At 35.8% G+C, this 20,814-nt stretch overlaps 1 protein-coding gene across 6 annotated transcripts in view; it reads left to right on the top strand.

Annotated features, from left to right (window-relative positions):
• Window positions 1-20,814, top strand: part of ALG6 (ALG6 alpha-1,3-glucosyltransferase) — a 57,391-nt gene that overhangs the window by 25,540 nt on the left and 11,037 nt on the right. For 2 of the 6 annotated variants that reach the window (XM_008690788.2, XM_040627207.1), the window contains 10 exons: window positions 1,490-1,579; window positions 2,878-2,966; window positions 5,918-6,000; window positions 6,861-6,925; window positions 9,548-9,733; window positions 10,316-10,451; window positions 11,139-11,156; window positions 12,280-12,365; window positions 13,827-13,911; window positions 17,033-17,103. In XM_008690788.2, coding sequence (XP_008689010.1) covers window positions 1,490-1,579; window positions 2,878-2,966; window positions 5,918-6,000; window positions 6,861-6,925; window positions 9,548-9,733; window positions 10,316-10,451; window positions 11,139-11,156; window positions 12,280-12,365; window positions 13,827-13,911; window positions 17,033-17,103 — 909 coding nt within the window. The remainder of the gene's footprint in view (window positions 1-1,489; window positions 1,580-2,877; window positions 2,967-5,917; window positions 6,001-6,860; window positions 6,926-9,547; window positions 9,734-10,315; window positions 10,452-11,138; window positions 11,157-12,279; window positions 12,366-13,826; window positions 13,912-17,032; window positions 17,104-20,814) is intronic. The other 4 variants (XM_040627209.1, XM_040627208.1, XM_008690790.2 and 1 more) reach the window with 3 other exon arrangements.

Raw genomic sequence — 20,814 nt, 5'->3', positions numbered from 1 at the left:
CTGCCTCTTGGCTTCAAGTGCCAGCCAGATATAGGACCTAGGGTGATTGGCATGGATGTTGCTCCTGGAGTGGACAGCTTCCGCCAGATGGTACATACTATAGTACTCTATGTCCAGATCTCTTGGTTGTGTAGCATGCCTTGATCATTTTATTAATCCCCATCCCTTCCTTTCAAACCTACATTTTATGTGACTAGGCAAAGCAGACCTGAAGATGAACAATAGATTATTTAATGAGATTGAATGTCAATTTAAAAGAAAGAAAATTTAATCCCAAATTAAGAGATTGTGACACTAAAAAATTGTGACCCATTTGAAATGGGTTATGAACACTGATTATTTGTGGGTTATATAGTTTGATCTCCATTACTGTAAATTATTCTTAGGACTGAGAAAATTAGTTGGATAGAAGAAGATCCTTAGTTATAAAGGATATAATTAAGGAATCTGTTTATATAAACTTGGTTTTCATTTATTCAGTCATAGCAGTTGTATATCTTGCCTTCCCATTCTGGCCAACTGTAGAAGTCTATTGATTTATGGATGTTAGACCTAGTTTTCTTCCTCAGTTCACAGAATCTTGCATATAATAGGCCTTCATTATAAGTTGGTTGAATTGTTTTCAAAGTCTTATTAAAAATCTACCTGTTCTGGGGTGCCTGGCTCTCTTAGTTGGTAGAGCACATGACTCGATCTCGGGGTTGTGAGTTTGAGCCCCACGTTGGGTGTAGAGATTTACTTAAAAATCTTAAAAAAAAAAAAAAGTCTGCCTGTTCCTTGAGGTATTTCTCTTTCCATAAATCAAATCTTTGTGTGTTCTTTGACATTGATATTTTTACTTTTTTAAATTGTGATTTTATATTGTTTCTCTAATTTGTTAGATGATCAGAAGTAAATTGTCTCTTGTTACCTTTTTTTTATTGTATACTGTTAATTATCAGTTTACTCTATTACTAGAGTGACAGTAAGTTGCAGTTTGCTTGGGACAGTCTTGGTTTACATTTCTTGTTTTGGCTTAATTATTAATAACTTCTTTTATTCTCAAGGGTGCCATGGTTTGTTTGCTTGTTTATTTATTTATTTAAAAGATTTTTAAAATTTATTTGACAGAAAGAGAAAGCGCAAGCAGGGGGAGCACAGCAGGCAGAAGGAGAGGGAAAAGCAGGCTCCTGGCTGAGCAGGGAGCCTGATGCGGGCCTTGATCCCAGGACCCTGGGATCATGACCTGAGCCAAAGGCAGATGCTTAACCAGCTGAGCCACCCAGGTGCCCAAGAGTGTCTTGGTTTAGACAATAAATTATTTACTTACTGTACTCAAAAACTTTTAATTGTGATTTCACAAAAAATTTTAAGCGAAGGGGAATAGATAAAAGTTTAGATGAATTTTTTTTACCTTGCATAACATTTTTTATTTTAATTATATTAAATTAGATGTTAAATTATAAGTATTTCTTGAATATTGATTAATGGAATGTTGCTTTTTTTTCAGGTATTTTAACAGTAGTGATAACAATTTACAGTATTGGGGATTGGATTATCCACCTCTTACGGCCTATCATAGTCTTTTATGTGCCTATGTGTAAGTCTTTCTTACTTTTTTTTTTTTATTTTTGAGAGAGAGAGAGAGAAAGAGAAAGAGCATGTGCGAGTGAGGGGAGGGGTAGGGGGAGAGGGAGAGAGAATCCTAAGCAGGCTTCAGGCTCAGCACGGAGCCTGATTTGGGCCTTGACCCCACGACCATGAGGTCGTGACCCGAGCTGAAATCAGGAGTAGGTTGCCTAATCAACTGAGCTACCCAGGTGCCCCAGTTTTTCTTCCTTTATGTAAACTCTAAATACCTATGCCTTTAGCAGGTTTAGTAAGAAACAGTGCAATCTGGCTTTGTCGAATAGGAGAACAGATTGTAGCTACTTTTGCATTGTGGTTTGTAAAGCACCATACCTGGGGTGTCTGGGTGGCTCATTCGGTTGGGTGACTGCCTTTGGCTCAGGTCATGATCCCAGGGCCTCGGGATCGAGTCCCGTGTCAGGCTCCCAGCTCATCCAGGAGCCTACTTCTCCCTCTGCCTGCCGCTCCCCCTGCTTGTGTGCTTTCTCTCTTTCTCTGTCAAATAAATAAATAAAATCTTAAAGAAAAAAACAGCATTATACCTTTGCAATTGGGTTGTAAGTAAGTTAACTATCAAAGTTTGAACATTTCCATATTGAAGGACAGGCTAGAAAGAAATGTAAAAATTTCTCTTTGTTTTGAATCAAGATTCTACCAATTACACAGGGACTACTGATAAATATATCTAATATGGTTAGTTGTGTATAGCGAAGCTTTTTTTCTGGAATGGACTATTTATATTTTGTAAAAATTAGCTTCCTGGATTAAAAATAAGTCCTCAAAGTTCATGATAATCAGATATACTTTGCAGTGTTCAGAGTAATGTAATATGGTTGAAAAGTTATCTTTAACAATTATGTTCAGTTTTATGCAAAGATTTATAATTAGTAGCTATTATTGCCAGCTGTTATAACTGAGAAGATTATAAACTATAAAACATGATTCTTTAGTAGTAACCAAAGGATAAATCAAATAAATAAATAAATAAATAAATAAATAAATAAATGTGACACATCAGATTGTTTTTACACTGAAAGAATTGTGAAGGTAGGGCTTTTCGTGACATGTTACATGGTTTTGTTGGAAGGTGAGGTAGACCCCATGTTATAGCTTAAGTCAGTTTCACATGGTTAAATAAAAAGAGTAAAGCTTACGCCTCGACTCACTTTATAAGAGCAACATCCACTTCTTGAGATAGAGTCATATGTCCTCAGATGTCCCTATTGCTAAAAGTGACGAGTAATGCTGTATATGTGCTTTGATTTTTAGGGCAAAGTTCATAAATCCAGACTGGATTGCTCTCCATTCATCACGTGGATATGAGAGTCAGGCACATAAGCTCTTTATGCGCACCACAGGTAAAAGCAATAAGGTGTTGATTTTCTAAATCAAATTTTGATTTTTAAAAAAAGTTTTGGACAAACTGATAAACCATTACTGTTCTTACTGACTCTTAATATTGTGTAACTATATGTATACATATATATGTATAATACATGACCAAATGTTTATGTAAGCTAAAGACAAGAATCTTTGTGGGTGCTTTTCACTTATTACTATCTCAATTCTTTCAACACCCAAGTGAGCTAAATACTATTATTAACTTTACTTTAATCTGAGGAGGTGGAGGCACAGTTGAGTCATGGTAATAGCTTACCTGAGGTCAGATAGCCATATATGAAGTTCTAGTTGTTTGCTGCTTTAATATCTTAATTCCACATCCCTTTCACCTTTTTCTCAAAGTAAACCTTTTGGTTGTATCTCATACATTGTATTGCTGTGCATTTTTGCTAAATTAAATAATCCATTCAACAAATGTTTATTGAGCATCTATTGTGTGGTGTTCTAAGAGCTTGAAAGTAATAAGAGATTTCTTTAAAAGCTTTTTTGTTATAAGTTTATTTATTTAAGTAATCTACACCCAATGTGGGGCTCAAACTCACCACCCCGAGATCAAGAATTGTGTGCTCCTCCGACTGAGCCAGCCAGGTGCCCCTGATTTCCTCTTAATTTTTTTTAAAGATTTATTTATTTATTTCAGAGAGAGCATGAGCAGGGGGAGAGGCAGAGGGAGAGGGAGAGAGAAAATCTCAAGCTGACTAAAAGCTGAGCATGGGGGCGCCTAGGTGGCACAGCGGTTAAGCGTCTGCCTTTGGCTCAGGGCGTGATCCTGGAGTTATGGGATCGAGCCCCACATCAGGCTCTTCCGCTATGAGCCTGCTTCTTCCTCTCCCACTCCCCCTGCTTGTGTTCCCTCTCTCGCTGGCTGTCTCTCTCTGTCAAAGAAATAAATAAAATCTTTAAAAAAAAAAAAAAAAAAAGCTGAGCATGGAGCCTGATGCAGGGCTCCATCTCACCACCTGAGATCATGACCTGAGCTGAAATCAAGAGTTGGACTCTTTTTTTTTTTTTCTTTAAGATTTTATTTATTTGAGAGAGTGAGAGAGAGCTTGAGAGTGGGGTGAGGGGTAGAGGGAGAATCAGACTCCCCATTGAGCAGGGAGTCCAATGTGAGGCTCAATCCCTGGACCCCAGGATCATGACCTGAGCCGAAGGCAGGTGCTCATCCAACTGAGCCACCAGGTCACCGCCCCCCGCCCTCCCCCATTTCTTTAAAAGCTTTGCATGATTTAGACTTTAATGCTCTTCTCCACCTTATCCTTAATTAGTTTAAATTTACTCAGGGTTTGTTTGCTTTATCATTCATCCAGTCATGGAATCTCAGGCCTAAGAGATTATCCTGCCTGTCTTCCCTCTGCCGTACCATTCTCCTTTCCCCCTCATCAGTACTTTAATCCTCTCTGAACTTCATACTCACTGGAAGATTACTTAACTTCTGAAACAGTACCTGTGTCTGCAGGGAACTCACAGCCTTTAGAAACAGTCTCTTCTATTTTCAGAGAGCCCTAGTCATTAAACGTTTTCTTCTTTTCTTTTCCTTTTTTAAAAGATTTATTTATTTATTATTTATTTTTTTAAAGATTTTATTTATTTATTTGATGGAGAGAGAGACCGAGAGAGAGACAACACAAGCAGGGGGAGTGGGAGAGGGAGAACCTGGCTTCTTGCTGACCAGGGAGCCCGATGCAGGGCTCGATCCCAGGACCCTGGGATCATGACCTGAGCTGAAGGCAGACGCTTGACGGCTGAGCCACCCAGGTGCCCCTGTTTATTTTGAAAGGTAGAGAGAGAGCATGCATGAGTGGGAGGGGCAGAGGGAGAGGGAGAGAGAATCCCAACCAGACTCCATGCCAAGAATGGAGCCGACATAGGGCTTGATCTCACGACCCTGAGACCGCAACGCCATCAGAAACCAAGAGTCAGTCACCCAACTGACTGCTCCACCCATGCACCCCTAAGCACTTCCTTCTTATGTTATACCTCCACTCATCACTTTAGGTTCTGTTTCCTTGGGCTACATAGAACAGGGCTGACCCTACTGACATTTGAAGTCACCTCTTCTCCAGGTTAAATATTCTTAGATACGTTAACTATTTCTTAGATGGCCAGCTTGTTGAATGTAATTATGGCTTGCAGCCTCAGGTTGTGCTCCGTTGAATATATTCCATTTTGTTGGTATCATCTTAAACGTGGTATCTAGAGCTAAAAATAGATTGCATGCATCTAAAACTGACAGTTTACTGTCATTTACCTTATTTTGGACACTAGTGTGAAACAAGAAAAAAATAGGCTCTTTGGATGGCTATGTTGTATTTGAAGAACTTAATGTATTTGTTTTTCTTTGTTCTAAAAGGACTGAACATTGCAAATTAGAATTTTTTTTTTTTTAATTTTAAACTTTGTTTTCAGTTTCCCTCTTACCTGGGTCTGTCAAGTTCTTTATATGCATTAAGTAGCAAAAGTTTATGCCGTTTTTATAAATATTAACATTTAATAAAATAATTCTTACATGATTTGCCACATTTGAGGTACACTTCACACCAGATAATTTGGAGTGTACAGATGCTGGGGAAAAATGCTGTTTTCCTTTTCTTAGAGTATTCTTAATTTTTATGTCTCAAAGCAAAGAGGGAATTAGTTTTGGATACATCTGATTGATTTAATGTGTGAATTTGTTAGAGAAAATTAAGAGACTCTTAATCATAATTGTAGCACCTTAGAAATTGAAATTGGGCACAGGTAAAGGAACGAATGGGAAGGGCTAGATGTAAAGGCCTTGTTCAGAGTGGCTGAGAGCCTTCTGTTAACAGAATTCCCACTTGAGGTTGGAAGGGGGGAGGGCGGTATTTAATAGGTTATTGTAAATCCTGATGAACTCATGTTTAAAATGATTTACTTTTTTTTTCAGTGTTAATTGCTGATTTGCTGATTTATATACCTGCAGTGGTTTTATACTGTTGTTGTTTAAAAGAAATCTCAACCAAGAAAAAGGTAAGGTTTAAAGCACCCTGAAATGTCATCTCTGCAGTGTTTTATTGGCTTAAGTATCAAAGTATAGAGCTTCGGGGCGCCTGGGTGGCTCATTTGTTAAGCATATGCCTTTGGCTCAGGGTGTGATCCCCGCGTTCTGGGATCGAGCCCCACATCAGGCTCCCCCGCTGGGAGCCTGCTTCTTCTTCTCCCACTCCCCCTGCTTGTGTTCCCTCTCTCGCTGGCTGTCTCTCTCTGTCAAATAAATAAATAAAATCTTAAAAAAAAAAAAAAAGAGTATAGAGCTTATAGAAGCCATGCTTTGGGCAATAGACTACTGTAGAAAGTGATTCTTTTGTCAGTTAATTTTCATTTAGAAAATATCAACTTATCTTAGACTAATAATTTTAATGTTCAGCTTTAGTAATAAGATGCAGTGAATTTGAGAAGTTATGTACTGCTGAATTACACAATATGCTGAATTTATGGTTTTACTGGTAAATCTGAATTTTGAGTTAGCTTGTGAGAATGACTAAACTGGAAGGCATTTTGAAAAGTCACCGTATATTCTCTTATTCCCATTTAACCGATATTCCTTTGGGTCATTTTATACAGGTTAATCATAGATGAACTTCTTTGATTTGTATATCTAAAAGTGCTTTCTCTGACAAATACCTTTTAGTAATTTTTTTCCTTTTTACTGAGGTATCCTATGTCACCTTCATAAAACTTCAGTATTTAGAGAATTGTTTTGTAAAAAGGAATATTTTGATAAATAGAAGGTGAGAGGGGAACATTTGCTGTGTTAAATCAAACAGCAATTTTACCCTTTTTGATTTGAGTAACGTTACTTTTGTATTTCACAATGTTTTTCTTTACAGATTGCTAATGCATTATGCATATTGCTGTATCCAGGCCTTATTCTTATCGACTATGGACATTTTCAGTATCCTTTACTAATTCAGAAATGAAGTCAGATGCATATTTTGAAATCTGGGCTCACTGTGTATAATGTTGTCATCCAGTAATGTCTTACTTGCTAGAGTACTTGATTATATAAACTATTTTTTACAACAATATAAAAGAGTCTTTTCACCAAGCTTTTACTTGAAGGGTAAAGTACAGATTTATTGAAAGTAGAATTGCTGGTTTACGCCCTTTAGCTTGGGAACGAAATGTTGGTCATGGATTAGCTCTTCTGGAGAGTTAGAAAAGAGTGCCAAGTATGGTTATGCTCTCCTAATTCTAAAGAGGTATTACCTATCTTCTATCTTTTGTAATTGTCATCCGACACTGACAAAAGGAAGACAATCTTACAGTTTTTTGAGTTTTAAACCAAAATGTTTCTCTTACAGATAGTGGTAACTGCAAGCTTTGGGGAACTAAAATTGAATAATTAGAATCTATGTGGATTTTATGTGTGTAATTTTTTGAAGTGTAAAATAAGGAACATTCAAACAAATCTTAGAGGAAAGTTGATAGAATCTGGGCATGGCTCTCCAGTTTGTCTTCTGATATGTTAACTGTTACTGTCTGTCCCCATCTGTCCCAAAAGGAAAAAAAAAGACATAATCCACAGCAACGTGATTGATTAATAGCTTTTCCTTTTGAAGCCAATCTGTTTTAGTTATAACAAATTTAACGCGTATTTATCAAAGGACTTGAAAAAGATTTAAATCAGAGTTTTTATTCTGTCCACTTTCCACGTTGACTTTTTTGTTTAGCGTTTTGGGATCATGGCCATCTGATACTCTGATAATATCGAGAACACTGATATAAAGAAAAAAAATTGTAAGATTTTTAAAACTATGTTTACTTTGAAATTAACACTCATATAGAAAAGTGCACAAAATGTAAATGTGTAGCTCAGTGCATTGACAGACTATTACCTGTGTCAAAAAAACAGAACATTGCTTGTATGCAAAATCTACACTTGTACAACCCCCAAGTACTTTTCCTTTCCCAAAGATAGCCACATGCTAACTGCTAATCTTACAGTTTAGTTTTCCTCTTATTCTGGACTTTATATAAGAGAGACAGCACAATAGATATTCCTTTGTGATTGGTATCTTTGGTTCAACATTTGTGAGAGTTTTCTCTCTAATAATTCTATTAAATTTCGTTTGTTTTATTAACCCTATCTGAAGTTTGAATTTACTCTTTTTTTCTACTATTCCTTGAATTATTTCCATTCTACTAGGGTTAATTTTTTCCCCTTTTCATTTTGGTTTTTTTTCTTATTATAGTTTTTTCTTTAATGTATCTGTTTGGTTCTAATATATCTATTCTTATTTAAGAATAAAGCAGAAGAAAAAGTTGCATGTGAGTTCTCTGTGTATTTGGCCCATTGTAGGGTAAGTGGGCAGGGAGCTGGCCAGAACATTTTGGGCTCCATAAGTGTCAGAATGTGGAGATTTTGCACTGTGGTGTTCACTTCTACACTAGCTGCCCTGGATAGTTAATTCCATTTCTTTGGAGAAATATTCCTTCATCTGTTGCCTGGGGGGTAAATATTTGGTTGCCGGATAATCTCTGCACAGGAGTAAGGTGGAATTTGACCTCTCCATGTGGGCATTTTCATTTAATCCTCCTGTTTTCTTTTCAATATGTTACTCAAGCACTCTAACCTACTTGTGTTTTATTTGAGTTCTCTAGGGGGTTGCAGAGTGGATTGGCTCCTTCCTTGCTCAGGCTTCCTCTGTATTGTCTAAGCTCTGGCTTCTTCATCCTATTTTATTTGTTACGTTTCTATGTCCTCTGTCTTCTAGAAGTGTGTTGAAATCTTCATCTGTTGTAACCCATCTTCCTATTCTCTTTATAGCTGTGAATATTTACTTTTAAAAATTCCCTATCAGGGTGCTTGGATGGCTCAGTCGGTTAAAGTGTCTGCCTTTGGCTCAGGTCAGGATCCCAGGGTCCTGGGATTGAGCCCTGCATTGGGCTCCCTGCTCTGTGGGGAGCCTGCGTCTCCCTCTCCCTCTGCCTGCTGCTCTTGCTCTCTGTCAAATAAATAAATAAAATCTTTAAAAAATAAATAAATAAAATTCCCTATCATTTTCAGGGGGTCTCGGGAAGGAGAGGAGGTAAACATGAGAGCTCAGCTCAACCATTTTGAACTGCAAAATCTAATTGTGATGTTGTTTTACTATAATAAGGTTATTAGTTTCTGATCAAGGACATATTAATTTATAATATTGATGCATATTATAGAGGAAAGTATGGTGATATCAGTAAGTGTGTGTGTGTTTTACTTTGGAGCGTTTTATTTTCTAGATTTTGGTGTGCTGTTAGAGTAATATTGTGAAATAGTCTAGCAGAAGCAAAGCTATGTGTTAACTATTTAGTGATCTTTTAAATCTAAACAAATCAGTTGTTCTTTAGCAGTTGATTTAATATATTTGAGGCCATTATATACAATTTCATATTAGTTTATCACTTCAGTACTTTCAGTTTCTGTTTAGAAATATCTTTCATTATATATTACTTTAAAATCACATAAGAAATATGCTTTATAAAATTCAAGATCTATCTCTTAATTATTGAGATAATTTCCTTGACATAGGAACATATATAATTCCGTGAGTCTTGGCTTTGCTTTGTGGGGTGTTCTTGGAGTATCTTGTGACTGGGACCTGCTAGGCTCACTGGCATTTTGTTTAGCTATAAATTATAAACAGATGGAACTTTACCACTCCTTGCCATTTTTTTGCTTTCTACTTGGCAAGTGTTTTAAAAAAGGCCTAAAAGGAAAGGGGTGAGTGGCTTTTAAACAACAGAATTTTTAAATGTACTTCAGAGAATTTATTTGGCATACTTACCAGAAAGAAGATGGTCCTTTATTTTGCCTTTAGGTGATTTCTTACTAACGTGTTGACTGTGGGGTGAGTTGGAAGAGAGATTAAGTCATGTTTTATATTATTTTGTTTTAAATCTTCCTAACTAGAGAAATATTTTGATCAAGGTACTTTTACTGGAGGTAATGTGGATTGGCTTGTTAGAGCATTGCTATAGGATTTCACCCATTTAGAGCATATTACATTTTATACTTATTAGAAATACATCCCAGTTTGACATTTTTCTTCATGGCTGCATTGGAAAGGCATACAAGTTAAATGTTAATTAAGATGGTGATAGTCTTTTTGTTGGAGAGCTATACATCTTAATAATTGTGAATTTCTTAACTGATTTGAGTAGACTCCCATATTAAGCCTTTGTTAGTAGCATAGATTTATCATTACTATACGTTTGTATTTATTATCTTTAGTGAGACTGAGACTGATTTCTCAGAATTATTAATCTCTCCCTGTCTTACTGGGTACCTTTGTTTTTGTTCTAGGTTTGTGTTGTTAATTAAGCTAGCTTGTACAGTTGTGGCTTGCTTCATTCTCTGCTGGCTGCCATTCTTTACAGAAAGGGAGCAACTGCTGCAAGTTCTAAGAAGACTCTTCCCAGTTGATCGTGGATTATTTGAGGTATGTTTAGAAATTTTCTGCTCACTCCTTTCTGTTAACGCTCCCTTTGCTGTGACCTCTGGGGATTTCATACAGAAGACACAAAAGGAATAGTAACTTTAGCTGCTCTCCTTGCAGTCATTCCTTGCAGTCATACTTAATCAGTATATAACCTCTAGCTCAGCTTATTTCTAGTACATTACATGAATAGATAATATTTATGCTATCATGAAACCCATAATTCAATTATATATTTTTCTAATGAAATAGGATCCATAGTGAAAGACAGCATGAGAAGTTGCAGCTACAAAGTTAACAGCCCTGTAATTTTTTGGTTTATATTCTCTTTTTAGTCTTAGGAAATTATTTATTAAACTAATAATCATGTTTGCTTCAGCTAGATCTCATAATTCCTTATATAACCTTCATCCATAGTAATTTTTAATGAGAATCTTTCATTTCATTTAATGCTAGCTTAATCACTCTTGTTAAACTTTTATTACATGGATAATTTGTTGATTTAGACTTAGTAATTAAATTAAACAAACCATTTTTCTGAAACAAAAAGGCCTTTTAATAAAGTTAGACAGAGACAATATATTTATAATTTGCTTTTGATAAACATTTCTTTTAAAAAGAATTAGCAAAGCATATATATCTTTCTAATTTTTGAATATGTAAATTGCTGTAGATTCTCTTATCTTTCAGTGGATCTATAGGAAGATGGTACGAGCATTTTGAAAGAGATCAAGGAAGAGTTTGATGTTGTGATGGAACAGGAATACGCGACTTATATGTTGATGGGGATACTGCTGCTATTGATAATCACAAATAATCACTATTATTGTCATCACTCTTACTTATTAGGTGCCACATACTTCACATGTGATTTTATTTGAATCTTATAATAGGTCTCACTGAGGTAGCTATTGTATCCATTTAACAGATCAGAAAACTGAGGTCAGAGATTCATGTAGCTTGTACATGGCAGAGCTGTGGCTTGAATTTTGAAAATTGTGTTCTTTATATTTCCTCTAACCTTAAAACCTATATAAAGAAAAGTTAATTCTCCATCTAAGCTGCTTGGTTATCTGCCTTGCCTTCCATTTTAGAAATAGTATTTATCATGATAATTATTAAAATGAGTATCATACATGGTTGATGGTGTTGCTGGTCACCTCCATTCACTTACTGCCCTCAAAATCTGAAGAGGATTTTCTTTGATCGACAGAGGGAAGTGGGATGGTACAGTTGTCAGTGATAGTTTCTTGATGTTATGCTTACACAGCTGTGAGTTAAGCAGCTGTGTAGAAGATGGGTTTCACAGGCAGAGAGCTGTAGTTACAAATTTAATTTTGAAAGTGATCCTACCACAACTGCTAATGTCTTTAAATGCCTTGATTTATTAGCAATTAACTCTTGTCATTGTGAGTTGCTGATAGGTTATAATTGAGATAATTTCAGGTGTGTGATAAGATGGGTCAAAAAATGTGTGTTCTACAAATTAGGAAAAAAGATTTCCTAGAAGAATTTCCGAAGATGAATAACTTAAGTATTTAGGGATAGTGTGCTGCTCTTTGAAAAATAATAAACATTTCTTGGGAATGTCTAGATTATGGTTGGCTAGTGATTTAGGTCAACTCCCATTGCAAAAAATGAAAAATGCTTGTGTGTGTGTGTGTATGTGTTTGTGTGTATTCCTTGGAGAGTTTAAGCAACTGAGTTGTAAAATTGTGAACAAAAGCTTTATGTCTCAAAAGTTTATTTAGAGATTATGGGCTGTACTTTCATAGAGTTTAATATTTCTTTCAATTATATCAGAATGTAAAACTAACAAATCTTTTTTAAGGATAAAGTAGCCAATATTTGGTGCAGCTTCAGTATCTTTCTGAAGATCAAGGATATTTTGCCACGTCACATCCAGATAGTAATCAGGTAAGAGATACAGAGTTTGTATATAGTGTCGTATAGCTGGTCTCTAAAAGTGTTAGGGTAATATGTCATTTACCTGGCATCGTTAGGGAATGAGGTGTTTTTTGTTAGTGAATTTTCTACATAACATAAACCTATCCCTCTATATACCAAAACCTTCATTTGAAATATGTTAAGTGATAATCTTTCTGGATTGTTAACCTGTTTCTCTCCCCCTTAAACAAAGTCTACTGTGATTAAACATGATTAAACATTATCTTGAAGAGTCATGATTTTCAGTGGTGTATCAGTCAGGGTTCAGCCAGAGAAGAATGAGTAGGAAGGGTGTGTGTGTGTGTGCGTGCGTGTGTGCGTGTGCGTGTGTGTGTGTGTGTGTGAATTTATTACAAGGAATTGGCTTATACTGTCATGGGGTCTGACTGAATAAACTGGAAGTCCACAAGGCAGGCATTAAAGAAGGGATATCGAAGAGGAAGGAAGAGCAGTTCGAACCCAGTTGAACCCAGTTGCTGTTTGGAATCTGAATTTAGGGAAGGCCTAAGCTCTCTTTTAAAAAAGTCTTCGAATTGATTAAATCAGGCCATCCAAGAATCTCCCTTGTGATTAAGTTAAAATCAATTGAATAGGGACTTTCATTACATCTGCAAAATCTCGTCCTAGCAGCACCAAGATTAGTGTTTGAATAACTGGGAGAAGGTTTGTGTGTGCACGCTACGCAATGGTGCTGCCTCCCTCTGTCCTCCAGGTCTTTTGAGAATATCCCTTGTAGCCCACTGTAGCTGGCAGCGTGCTGGAGAGAGAATTCAGGGAACCATAGTTCAGCCAAGCCAAGTTGACACATCACAAAGCCACCAACAATGGGAAAATCATTACTGTGCTGTTTTAGAGTACTTGTCCTCAGGGCTTGCAAAAGCTGTTTGCCCTGGTACTAAATGGCTCCACATGGCTCTGCTCATTGAGTTCCTTTTCTTCCCTGCCCATCAGCCGTCACTAGGAGAAGCTCTAGCAGCTGCCCACTCCCTTTCTAACTTGTTCTTTCTGATTTACCATGGGCTGAAAATCAGATAATCAACTTTTGTGAGAGGTTCTCTTGTGAGTTAATTTTGTGAATGTTTGTGTTACAAATATATATTGTCTATGCCTGGTAGTGTTTTCTTATTTTGAATGTTTGAGAATTGACTTTAGCTATCTATCTTTGTGTATCTTTTCTATAAATAACATAAGCACTGTAATATTTTTTTCTGTCTTATATAATCAAGTATAAAAGTGTGTAAATATTTCAATGCATGGATTTTATTTAAATATTATTTGGTGTTAAATTTACATTTAACAAATAGAAAACCCTTTAATTTGAAATAAGCAAGTTGGTAAGTAATGCGATCCTTATATTAAAAAATACTATCTTATTTTAATTACATACCTCTACAAAGAAAACAAATGTTTTATTTTCATTCATTTTTTTAGCTTTTGTTTCACATTTTTGAGCCTGCTTCCTGCATGTATAAAATTAACACTTCAGCCCTCTCCCAAAGGATTCAGATTTACTCTGGTAAGTTTCTCATTACTTTAAGTACTTAATTCTTGCTGCAACTGATCTTTTAAAAATACAGATAATTATTTTCTTGCTCTGTGATTTACTGGACTAGGAAATAGGTATTCATTTATTTGGTGAACATGTATTGAGTGTCTGACATACTTCGGTGCTGTGTTATATACTAGGCTGAATAATCAGAATCTTTCAGTTTAATTCAACAACTATTTAATTTCTGCTTTGTATTAGTCAATGAGGGAATACAATGAAGAAAAGAGTGGGGATAGACATATATTTAAATAATTATGCTATTAAGCGGAAGGTATTATGTTCTTTTAGTTACACATTAAGTGCTGTGATAGTGTGGGAAAGGGAGATACTACTTTGGGGCAGATTTTAGATAGCTTCTTAGAGTAAGTGGGAGTGGAGCCAAGTTTTGAAAGCTGGGCAAGATTTGGAATAGGAGGTTATATAGCAGAAGAGAAATGAAGGCGGGAGGAAGAGCTTAAAGCTACAGTGGTGGGAAAGGATAGAAAATGCTGGGAGTAGCTATTAATGAAATTTGTGTGACTTTTGTGTGTGTGTGTGTGTGTGTGTGTGTGTATGTTGAGGTTAGGAAAGGATATAGTGGGAGATAAGAGTCGAACAGGATCAAATTGGGTAAGACCTTGAACGTTGGGTTGAAAAAGTTGGAGTTCGATTTGTGTGCCAGAGGAGCCAAAAAAGAATTTTGAGGAGAGGGGGCAGATCTCTGTTTTAGGAAGATGACTTGTGTTAGTTTGAAGATGAATTGGTTATAATTCCTACAAATTTGGGTTTGTCTGAGTGGGTTCACAAATTCCTTCCTGGTTGTATTTCTATGGTATTTAAAATTTGGTTCCTTTGTGCCTTGGTCTCTAAAATGACATTTAAAAAATATCTTTTAAAATATCAAGAAAATTTAGTTTATGAAAAGTCTTAGTGGACTTATAAGGGGACAATATTTTAGAAATTTGGGTTTCAGTTTTGGGATGGCCACTTATTTACATTGCATTTCAAAAACAAGCCAGAACTGAGCATAACAGTAAAATACTTCGGAAGTGTATATGGGTACCACAGTACAAAAAGGATAGTTTTATGTTCTTTTCTTTTTTATTACCTTTTTATTGACAATTTCTCATTTCATTCTGAGAATAAACTCTGAGCATTCTATGTCATCTGTTAATATTCTATAGGACTTTTAGAATAGAAGGAATAATAATCTCTGATGTCGTTAATAGGCCTAACTTGAAATATTTGTAAGCTTACATAAGATTATGTTATTTTTCTAGGAAATAACATGCTAAATAAAGGTATATTTCAAAGATAATCGAATGGAATTTCAGAGTTTGAGTAACTGTAGCAGTGTTAGAGGTAATTACTTTTAGGATTATAAGCCGGAAAAAACGTATTTTTTTCCTCTTAATTTCCTAATTTTATTCTGTTTGCTATGTTTTAATATAAGCCATTATGTTTAAAAAAAACTAAAAAAGATTTATATCAGTGATTTTTATTAGTGTTGATGTTTTGAATTCTTACTGAATATTTGAGCCATTATATTTTTTTCCCATTTCCCATTATAATTTCCCATTATAATTATTTTAAAGTGTTTTCCTTTCAATAAAGATTGAATTATTTCTGAATTATTTCCTTCTAGATAGAATCTACATTAAGCTTTAAAATTTTACTTTAGATGATTTTTATTTAGATTCATAATTAAACTACTATTATAGTTTATAAGTTGTTATATCTCTTTCTTCCCCTTTTTTCCTTAAAGGTTAGCTGTGCACAATTATTTCTCAATATAAGTCTGTAATTGAGGTAATTGATAGTATGAACACTAATATATGTATAGCAGCAAAATGATCATATTTAATTTATTCAAATAGTATTTTTTGAGTGCCCTCTAATGTGCCAGGTCCTTTTCTAAGTACTGGTGTATAAGTGAATAACAGCTTATATCCCTGTTCTCTTAATTGGGGCCTTTCATGCTAGTGGTAGGAGAAGGACAATAAAATAAATTTGTTAATGAGAAAATATCTGGGAGTAATGGGGGCTATGAAGAAAATAATGTTATATGAAAGGAGTGCTGGTGGGTTTTGGTTAGGGGCGCTACTTTATCTTGAATAAGGGAAGGCCTTTCTATGGAAGTGACATTTGAGCCTTGAGCTAAATGACTGGCCAGAAGGAACCATTCACAAGATCTGTGTTCTGACTTGAGGAAAAAATGAAGTTTTTCCTTAAAGCAGGAACACATTTGGCATGTTCAGCATATAAAGGGATAGGTATGAAGTGGCTGGTATGAAGTCCGTAAGGGAGACAGTAGGAAATAGACTGGAAGAAGGCAGGATCCAGATAGGAGTTTGGATTTTATTCGCAGTGTTAATGGGAAGGATTTTAAATGGGGAAATTTACATGATCTGATATGGTGGCTGAGTACGTAATGGACTGTTAGGGGAGCAAGAGTGTTACCAATCAGGAGGTTATTGCAGTAGTCCAGGAGAAAGTAAGTGTGGCTTCGATCACTCCTCTGCCACTGTCAGCAGAGGGGAATGGAGAGAAGTGGGTGGATATTGTATTTAGAAGGTGGTGTAGATAGGATTTGCTCTGGATTGGATGTGTGTAGATAGATGTCCAATATGCAGATCGTAAAATTCTGAAAATAGATCTAAGTAATTTTAATTTTAAACACCAAATAGCAAATGATGACTTTATAAAACATTTAATATATTTAATTGAAATGTACATTTTAAATGGATTTGTTTTGTGAGTTTTAGATTTTAGTGCTTTTTAAATTGTCAGAGATTCCAAGGGGGAGGGGATGAAGGTCTGATTGTTGTGTCTGAAATATTTAGTAGTTTTGTTTGTGAATAACTGAGTCTGAATGAACTTGTTTTAGGTGGTTAAGTATAGGTTTATAATCATTGGTTCTTCAAGAACTGTTTTACTAAATTTGAATAAAATATTATGCAGTAGTGTTGTATAGGTACTTTCCTTCTAGATAGAATCTACATTAAGCTTTACAATTTTACTTTAGATGGTTTTTATTTAGATTCATAACTAAACTATTATTATAGTTTATAAGTTGTTATATCTCTTTCTTCCCCTTTTTTCCTTAAAGGTTAGCTGTGCACTGTCATTCTTTTTATTTTCTTTCCAAGTACATGAAAAGTCCATTCTCCTGGTATCATTGTAAGTAAAAATGTTGTGTTTTATTTATTTATTATTATGTGTTTATAATATATGCATAAATTTATTACCTACATATAATCACCTAAGTGCAAAACAAAACCACACAAATGTTATGTAGTTGCATAAAATTATTCATAAAATTATAGTTTTCCAGAATTTCTTACAATTTTACTTCTTTATAAAATATAATAAACTGAAAAAGTTTCATACTTATTTCTGTTTCTTCATATACATTTTTTATATACTAATAAAAAAATTGAATAAACCAACGAGATTTTCCTCAGATTGGAGCCTCTTTGTCATCTTCGCCTTTTCCATTTCATTCATTCCCACATCTATTTGATACCTTTGTTCTCTTCATTCACCTCTTCAGGGACTTTTGTATGTTGACTCCTTGCTATTTCTTTTGTTAGAACCTTTGCAGTGATTTTTTTGATATGACTCCAAAACCACAAGGAAGAAAAGGAAAATAAATAAGGGGGAATGACATCGAACTAAAAAAGCCTCTTTATAGCAAAAGAAATGATTAACAAAATGAAAAGGCAACTTATGGAATGGGAGAAAATATTTGCAAACCATAGACCTGATAAGGAGTTAATCTCCAAAATATATAAGGAATTCATACAATTCAGTAGTAAAAAACAATTTGAAAATGGGCAAAGAACCTTAAATATTTTCCCAAAGAAGCTGTACAACAGGCACGTGAAAGGGTACTTAGCATCACTAATCATCAGGAAAATGCAAATCAAAACCACAATGAGGTATCACATTATACCATTTGATATCACTTTATATGATTTGATAAGAGCTTATCAAATGGCTTATCAAATGGCTCTTATCAAAAAGACAAGAGATAACAAGTACTGATAAGGATGTGGAGAAAGGAGGACCCTTGTACACTCTTGTTGGGAATGTAAATTGGTACAGCCACTATGGAAAACACCATAGAAGTTCCTCGAAAAATTAAAATAGAACTACCATGTGATCAGCCATCCCACATGTAGGTATATATTTGAAGGAAATGAAAAAAGAGGTATCTGCATCCCCGTGTTCACTGCAGCATTATTTGCAGTAGCCAAGCCATGGAAACCACCTAAGTGTCCATCAGCAGATGAATGGATAAAGAAAATGTATACCATGTATACACTACACTGCACACACTCTCGCACACACTTTGGAATGTTACTTAGTCATAAAAGAGAAGGAAATCCTACCATTTGCAACCACATAGATGAACCTTGAGGGCATTATGCTAAGTGAAATAAGTCAGACAGAGAAAGATAAATACTGTGTGATCTCACATAAATAAGGAATCCAAGTCATTGAAACTGAGAAACTGAGTCATAGAAACAAAGTAGATTGGTGGTTGCTGGGGCAGGGTGGGGAGGAAAATGGGCGAAGGTGTCAAAGAATACAGACTGCAGTTTTAAGATGAATAAGTTCTGGGGATCTAATGTACAGCATGGTGGCTGTACATAGTAATATTTAACAGGTATATACCTGGAAGTTGCAAAGAGAATACATCTTAAAAGTTCTCACTGCACACATACACACAAAAGGTAACGGAATTGATGGATGTGTTAACCTATTGCAGTAATCATTTTGTAATATATGCCTGTATCAAATTATTGTGGCATACACCCTCAACTTACACAATGTTATACGTTAGTTACATCTCAGTAAAGCTGAGGGAAAAAAACATGAGATGATCACTCAAGATGAGGGCTGAGAACAGACTATTTGCCTTAGCAAAATGGAAGTCATTGGTGACTTTGACAAGGCTAATGTTGATGGAGTGATGCAGGGAAAAGCCTGATTAAGGTGGGTTTAAGAAATAACGAGAGGAGGGGCGCCTGGGTGGCTCAGTCCTTAAGCGTCTGCCTTCCGCTCAGGGCGTGATCCCAGGGTGCTGGGATCGAGTCCCACATCAGGCTCTTCCACTGGGAGCCTGCTTCTTCCTCTCCCACTCCCCCTGCTTGTGTTCCCTCTCTCGCTGGCTATCTCTCTGTCAAATAAATAAATAAAATCTTAAAAAAAAAAAAAGAAAGAAATAGAAGAGAGAAATTGAAGATAGTGTAGATAATTCTTTTTTTTTAAATTTATTTAATTGTGGCAAAATAAACCAGTAGTTACAATGCTGTGCAACCATCTCCACTGTCTATTTCCAGAACATTTTTATCACCCCAAAAGGAAACCCTGTACCCTTTAAACATCACTCCCCATTCTCTTCCCATCCCTCAATTCTTGTAACCACTAAATTACTTTCTATCTATATGGGTTTGCTTATTTTGGGTGCTTCATATAATTGGAATCATAATATTTGGCTTTTTATGTCTGACCTTTCATGTAAGATAATATTTTCAAGGTTCATCCATGTAGCACGTAACAGTACTTCATTTTTATGCCTGAGTAATATTGCATTGTATATGGATATACTACATTTGTTCATCCATGCATCATTTGATGAACATGTGGGTTTCCACCTTTTGGTTATTCTGAATAGTGCCAGTATGAACATTCCTGCATAAGTTTTTGTTTGAACATTTCTTTTCAGTACTTTTTTTTTTTTAATTTAAAGATTTTATTTATCTATTTGACAGAGAGAGAGCACAAGTAGGCAGAGAGGTAGGCAGAGGGAGAAGCAGGCTCTCTGCTGAGTGAGGAGCCCGATGTAGGGCTTGATCCCAGGACCCCGGGATCATGACCCAAGCCAAAGGCAACACCCACCGACTGAGCCACCCAGACACCTGTTTTCAGTACTCTTGAGTCTACACCCAGGAGTGGAATTTCTGGGTCATACAGTAATTCTGTATTTAACTGATTGAGGAACCATCAAACTGTTTCCACAGCAGCTATACCATTTTGCATTCCTACCAGTAATGTATAATGTTTCCAGTTTTTCTACATCTTTGTCAGCACTTGTTATTTTCCTTTTTTTCCCCTCCCATCTTACGGGGTATGAAGTGGTTCTGATTTGCATTTCCGTAATAACTAGTGATGTTGAGCAATTTTTATGGTTTTAAAAACTTTCAAGTTTTTAATTTTGATGAAGTTCAATTTATCTTTTATTTCTTTTTGTTGCTTGGGCTTTTGGTGTCATATCTAACAAACCATTGCCAAATCCAAGGTAATAAAGACTCTCATGTTTTGTTTTGTTTTTTTTTAAAGATTTTATTTATTTATTCGACAGAGATAGAGACAGCCAGCGAGAGAGGGAACACAAGCAGGGGGAGTGGGAGAGGAAGGAGCAGGCTCATAGCGGAGGAGCCTGATGTGGGGCTCGATCCCATAACGCCGGGATCACGCCCTGAGCCGAAGGCAGACGCTTAACCGCTATGCCACCCAGGCGCCCCTTCTACTCTCATGTTATTTTTAAGAAGTTTATGGATTTAGTTCTTATATCTAGGTTTTTGCTCCATTTTGAGTTAATTTTTATATATGGTGTGAGGTAGACAGTTCTTTAGGTGAGCTTTGCTGAAAAGGGGAGAAAAAATAAGAGCAATAATTGGTAGAGAAATGAGAGTCAAGTGAGTCTTGTTGTTTAAGGTTTTAAGATAGGAGAGGTAATGGTGTGAGAGTGGTCTGTAGAGAGGGAACATTGATGATACAGGAGAGACGTAAGAGTTGTTGGAGCAATACCACTTGGAAAGGGAGATGGGATTGGACCCAGAGCACAAATGGAAGGACTGGCTTTGGACAGATGCATGAGTA

This window comes from Ursus maritimus, unplaced genomic scaffold, assembly GCF_017311325.1.
Source record: "Ursus maritimus isolate PB19 unplaced genomic scaffold, ASM1731132v1 scaffold_12, whole genome shotgun sequence".
NCBI lineage: Eukaryota > Metazoa > Chordata > Mammalia > Carnivora > Ursidae > Ursus > Ursus maritimus.
Note: the sequence above shows the minus strand (reverse complement) of the source record. Positions and strands in the feature narration are given on the sequence as shown.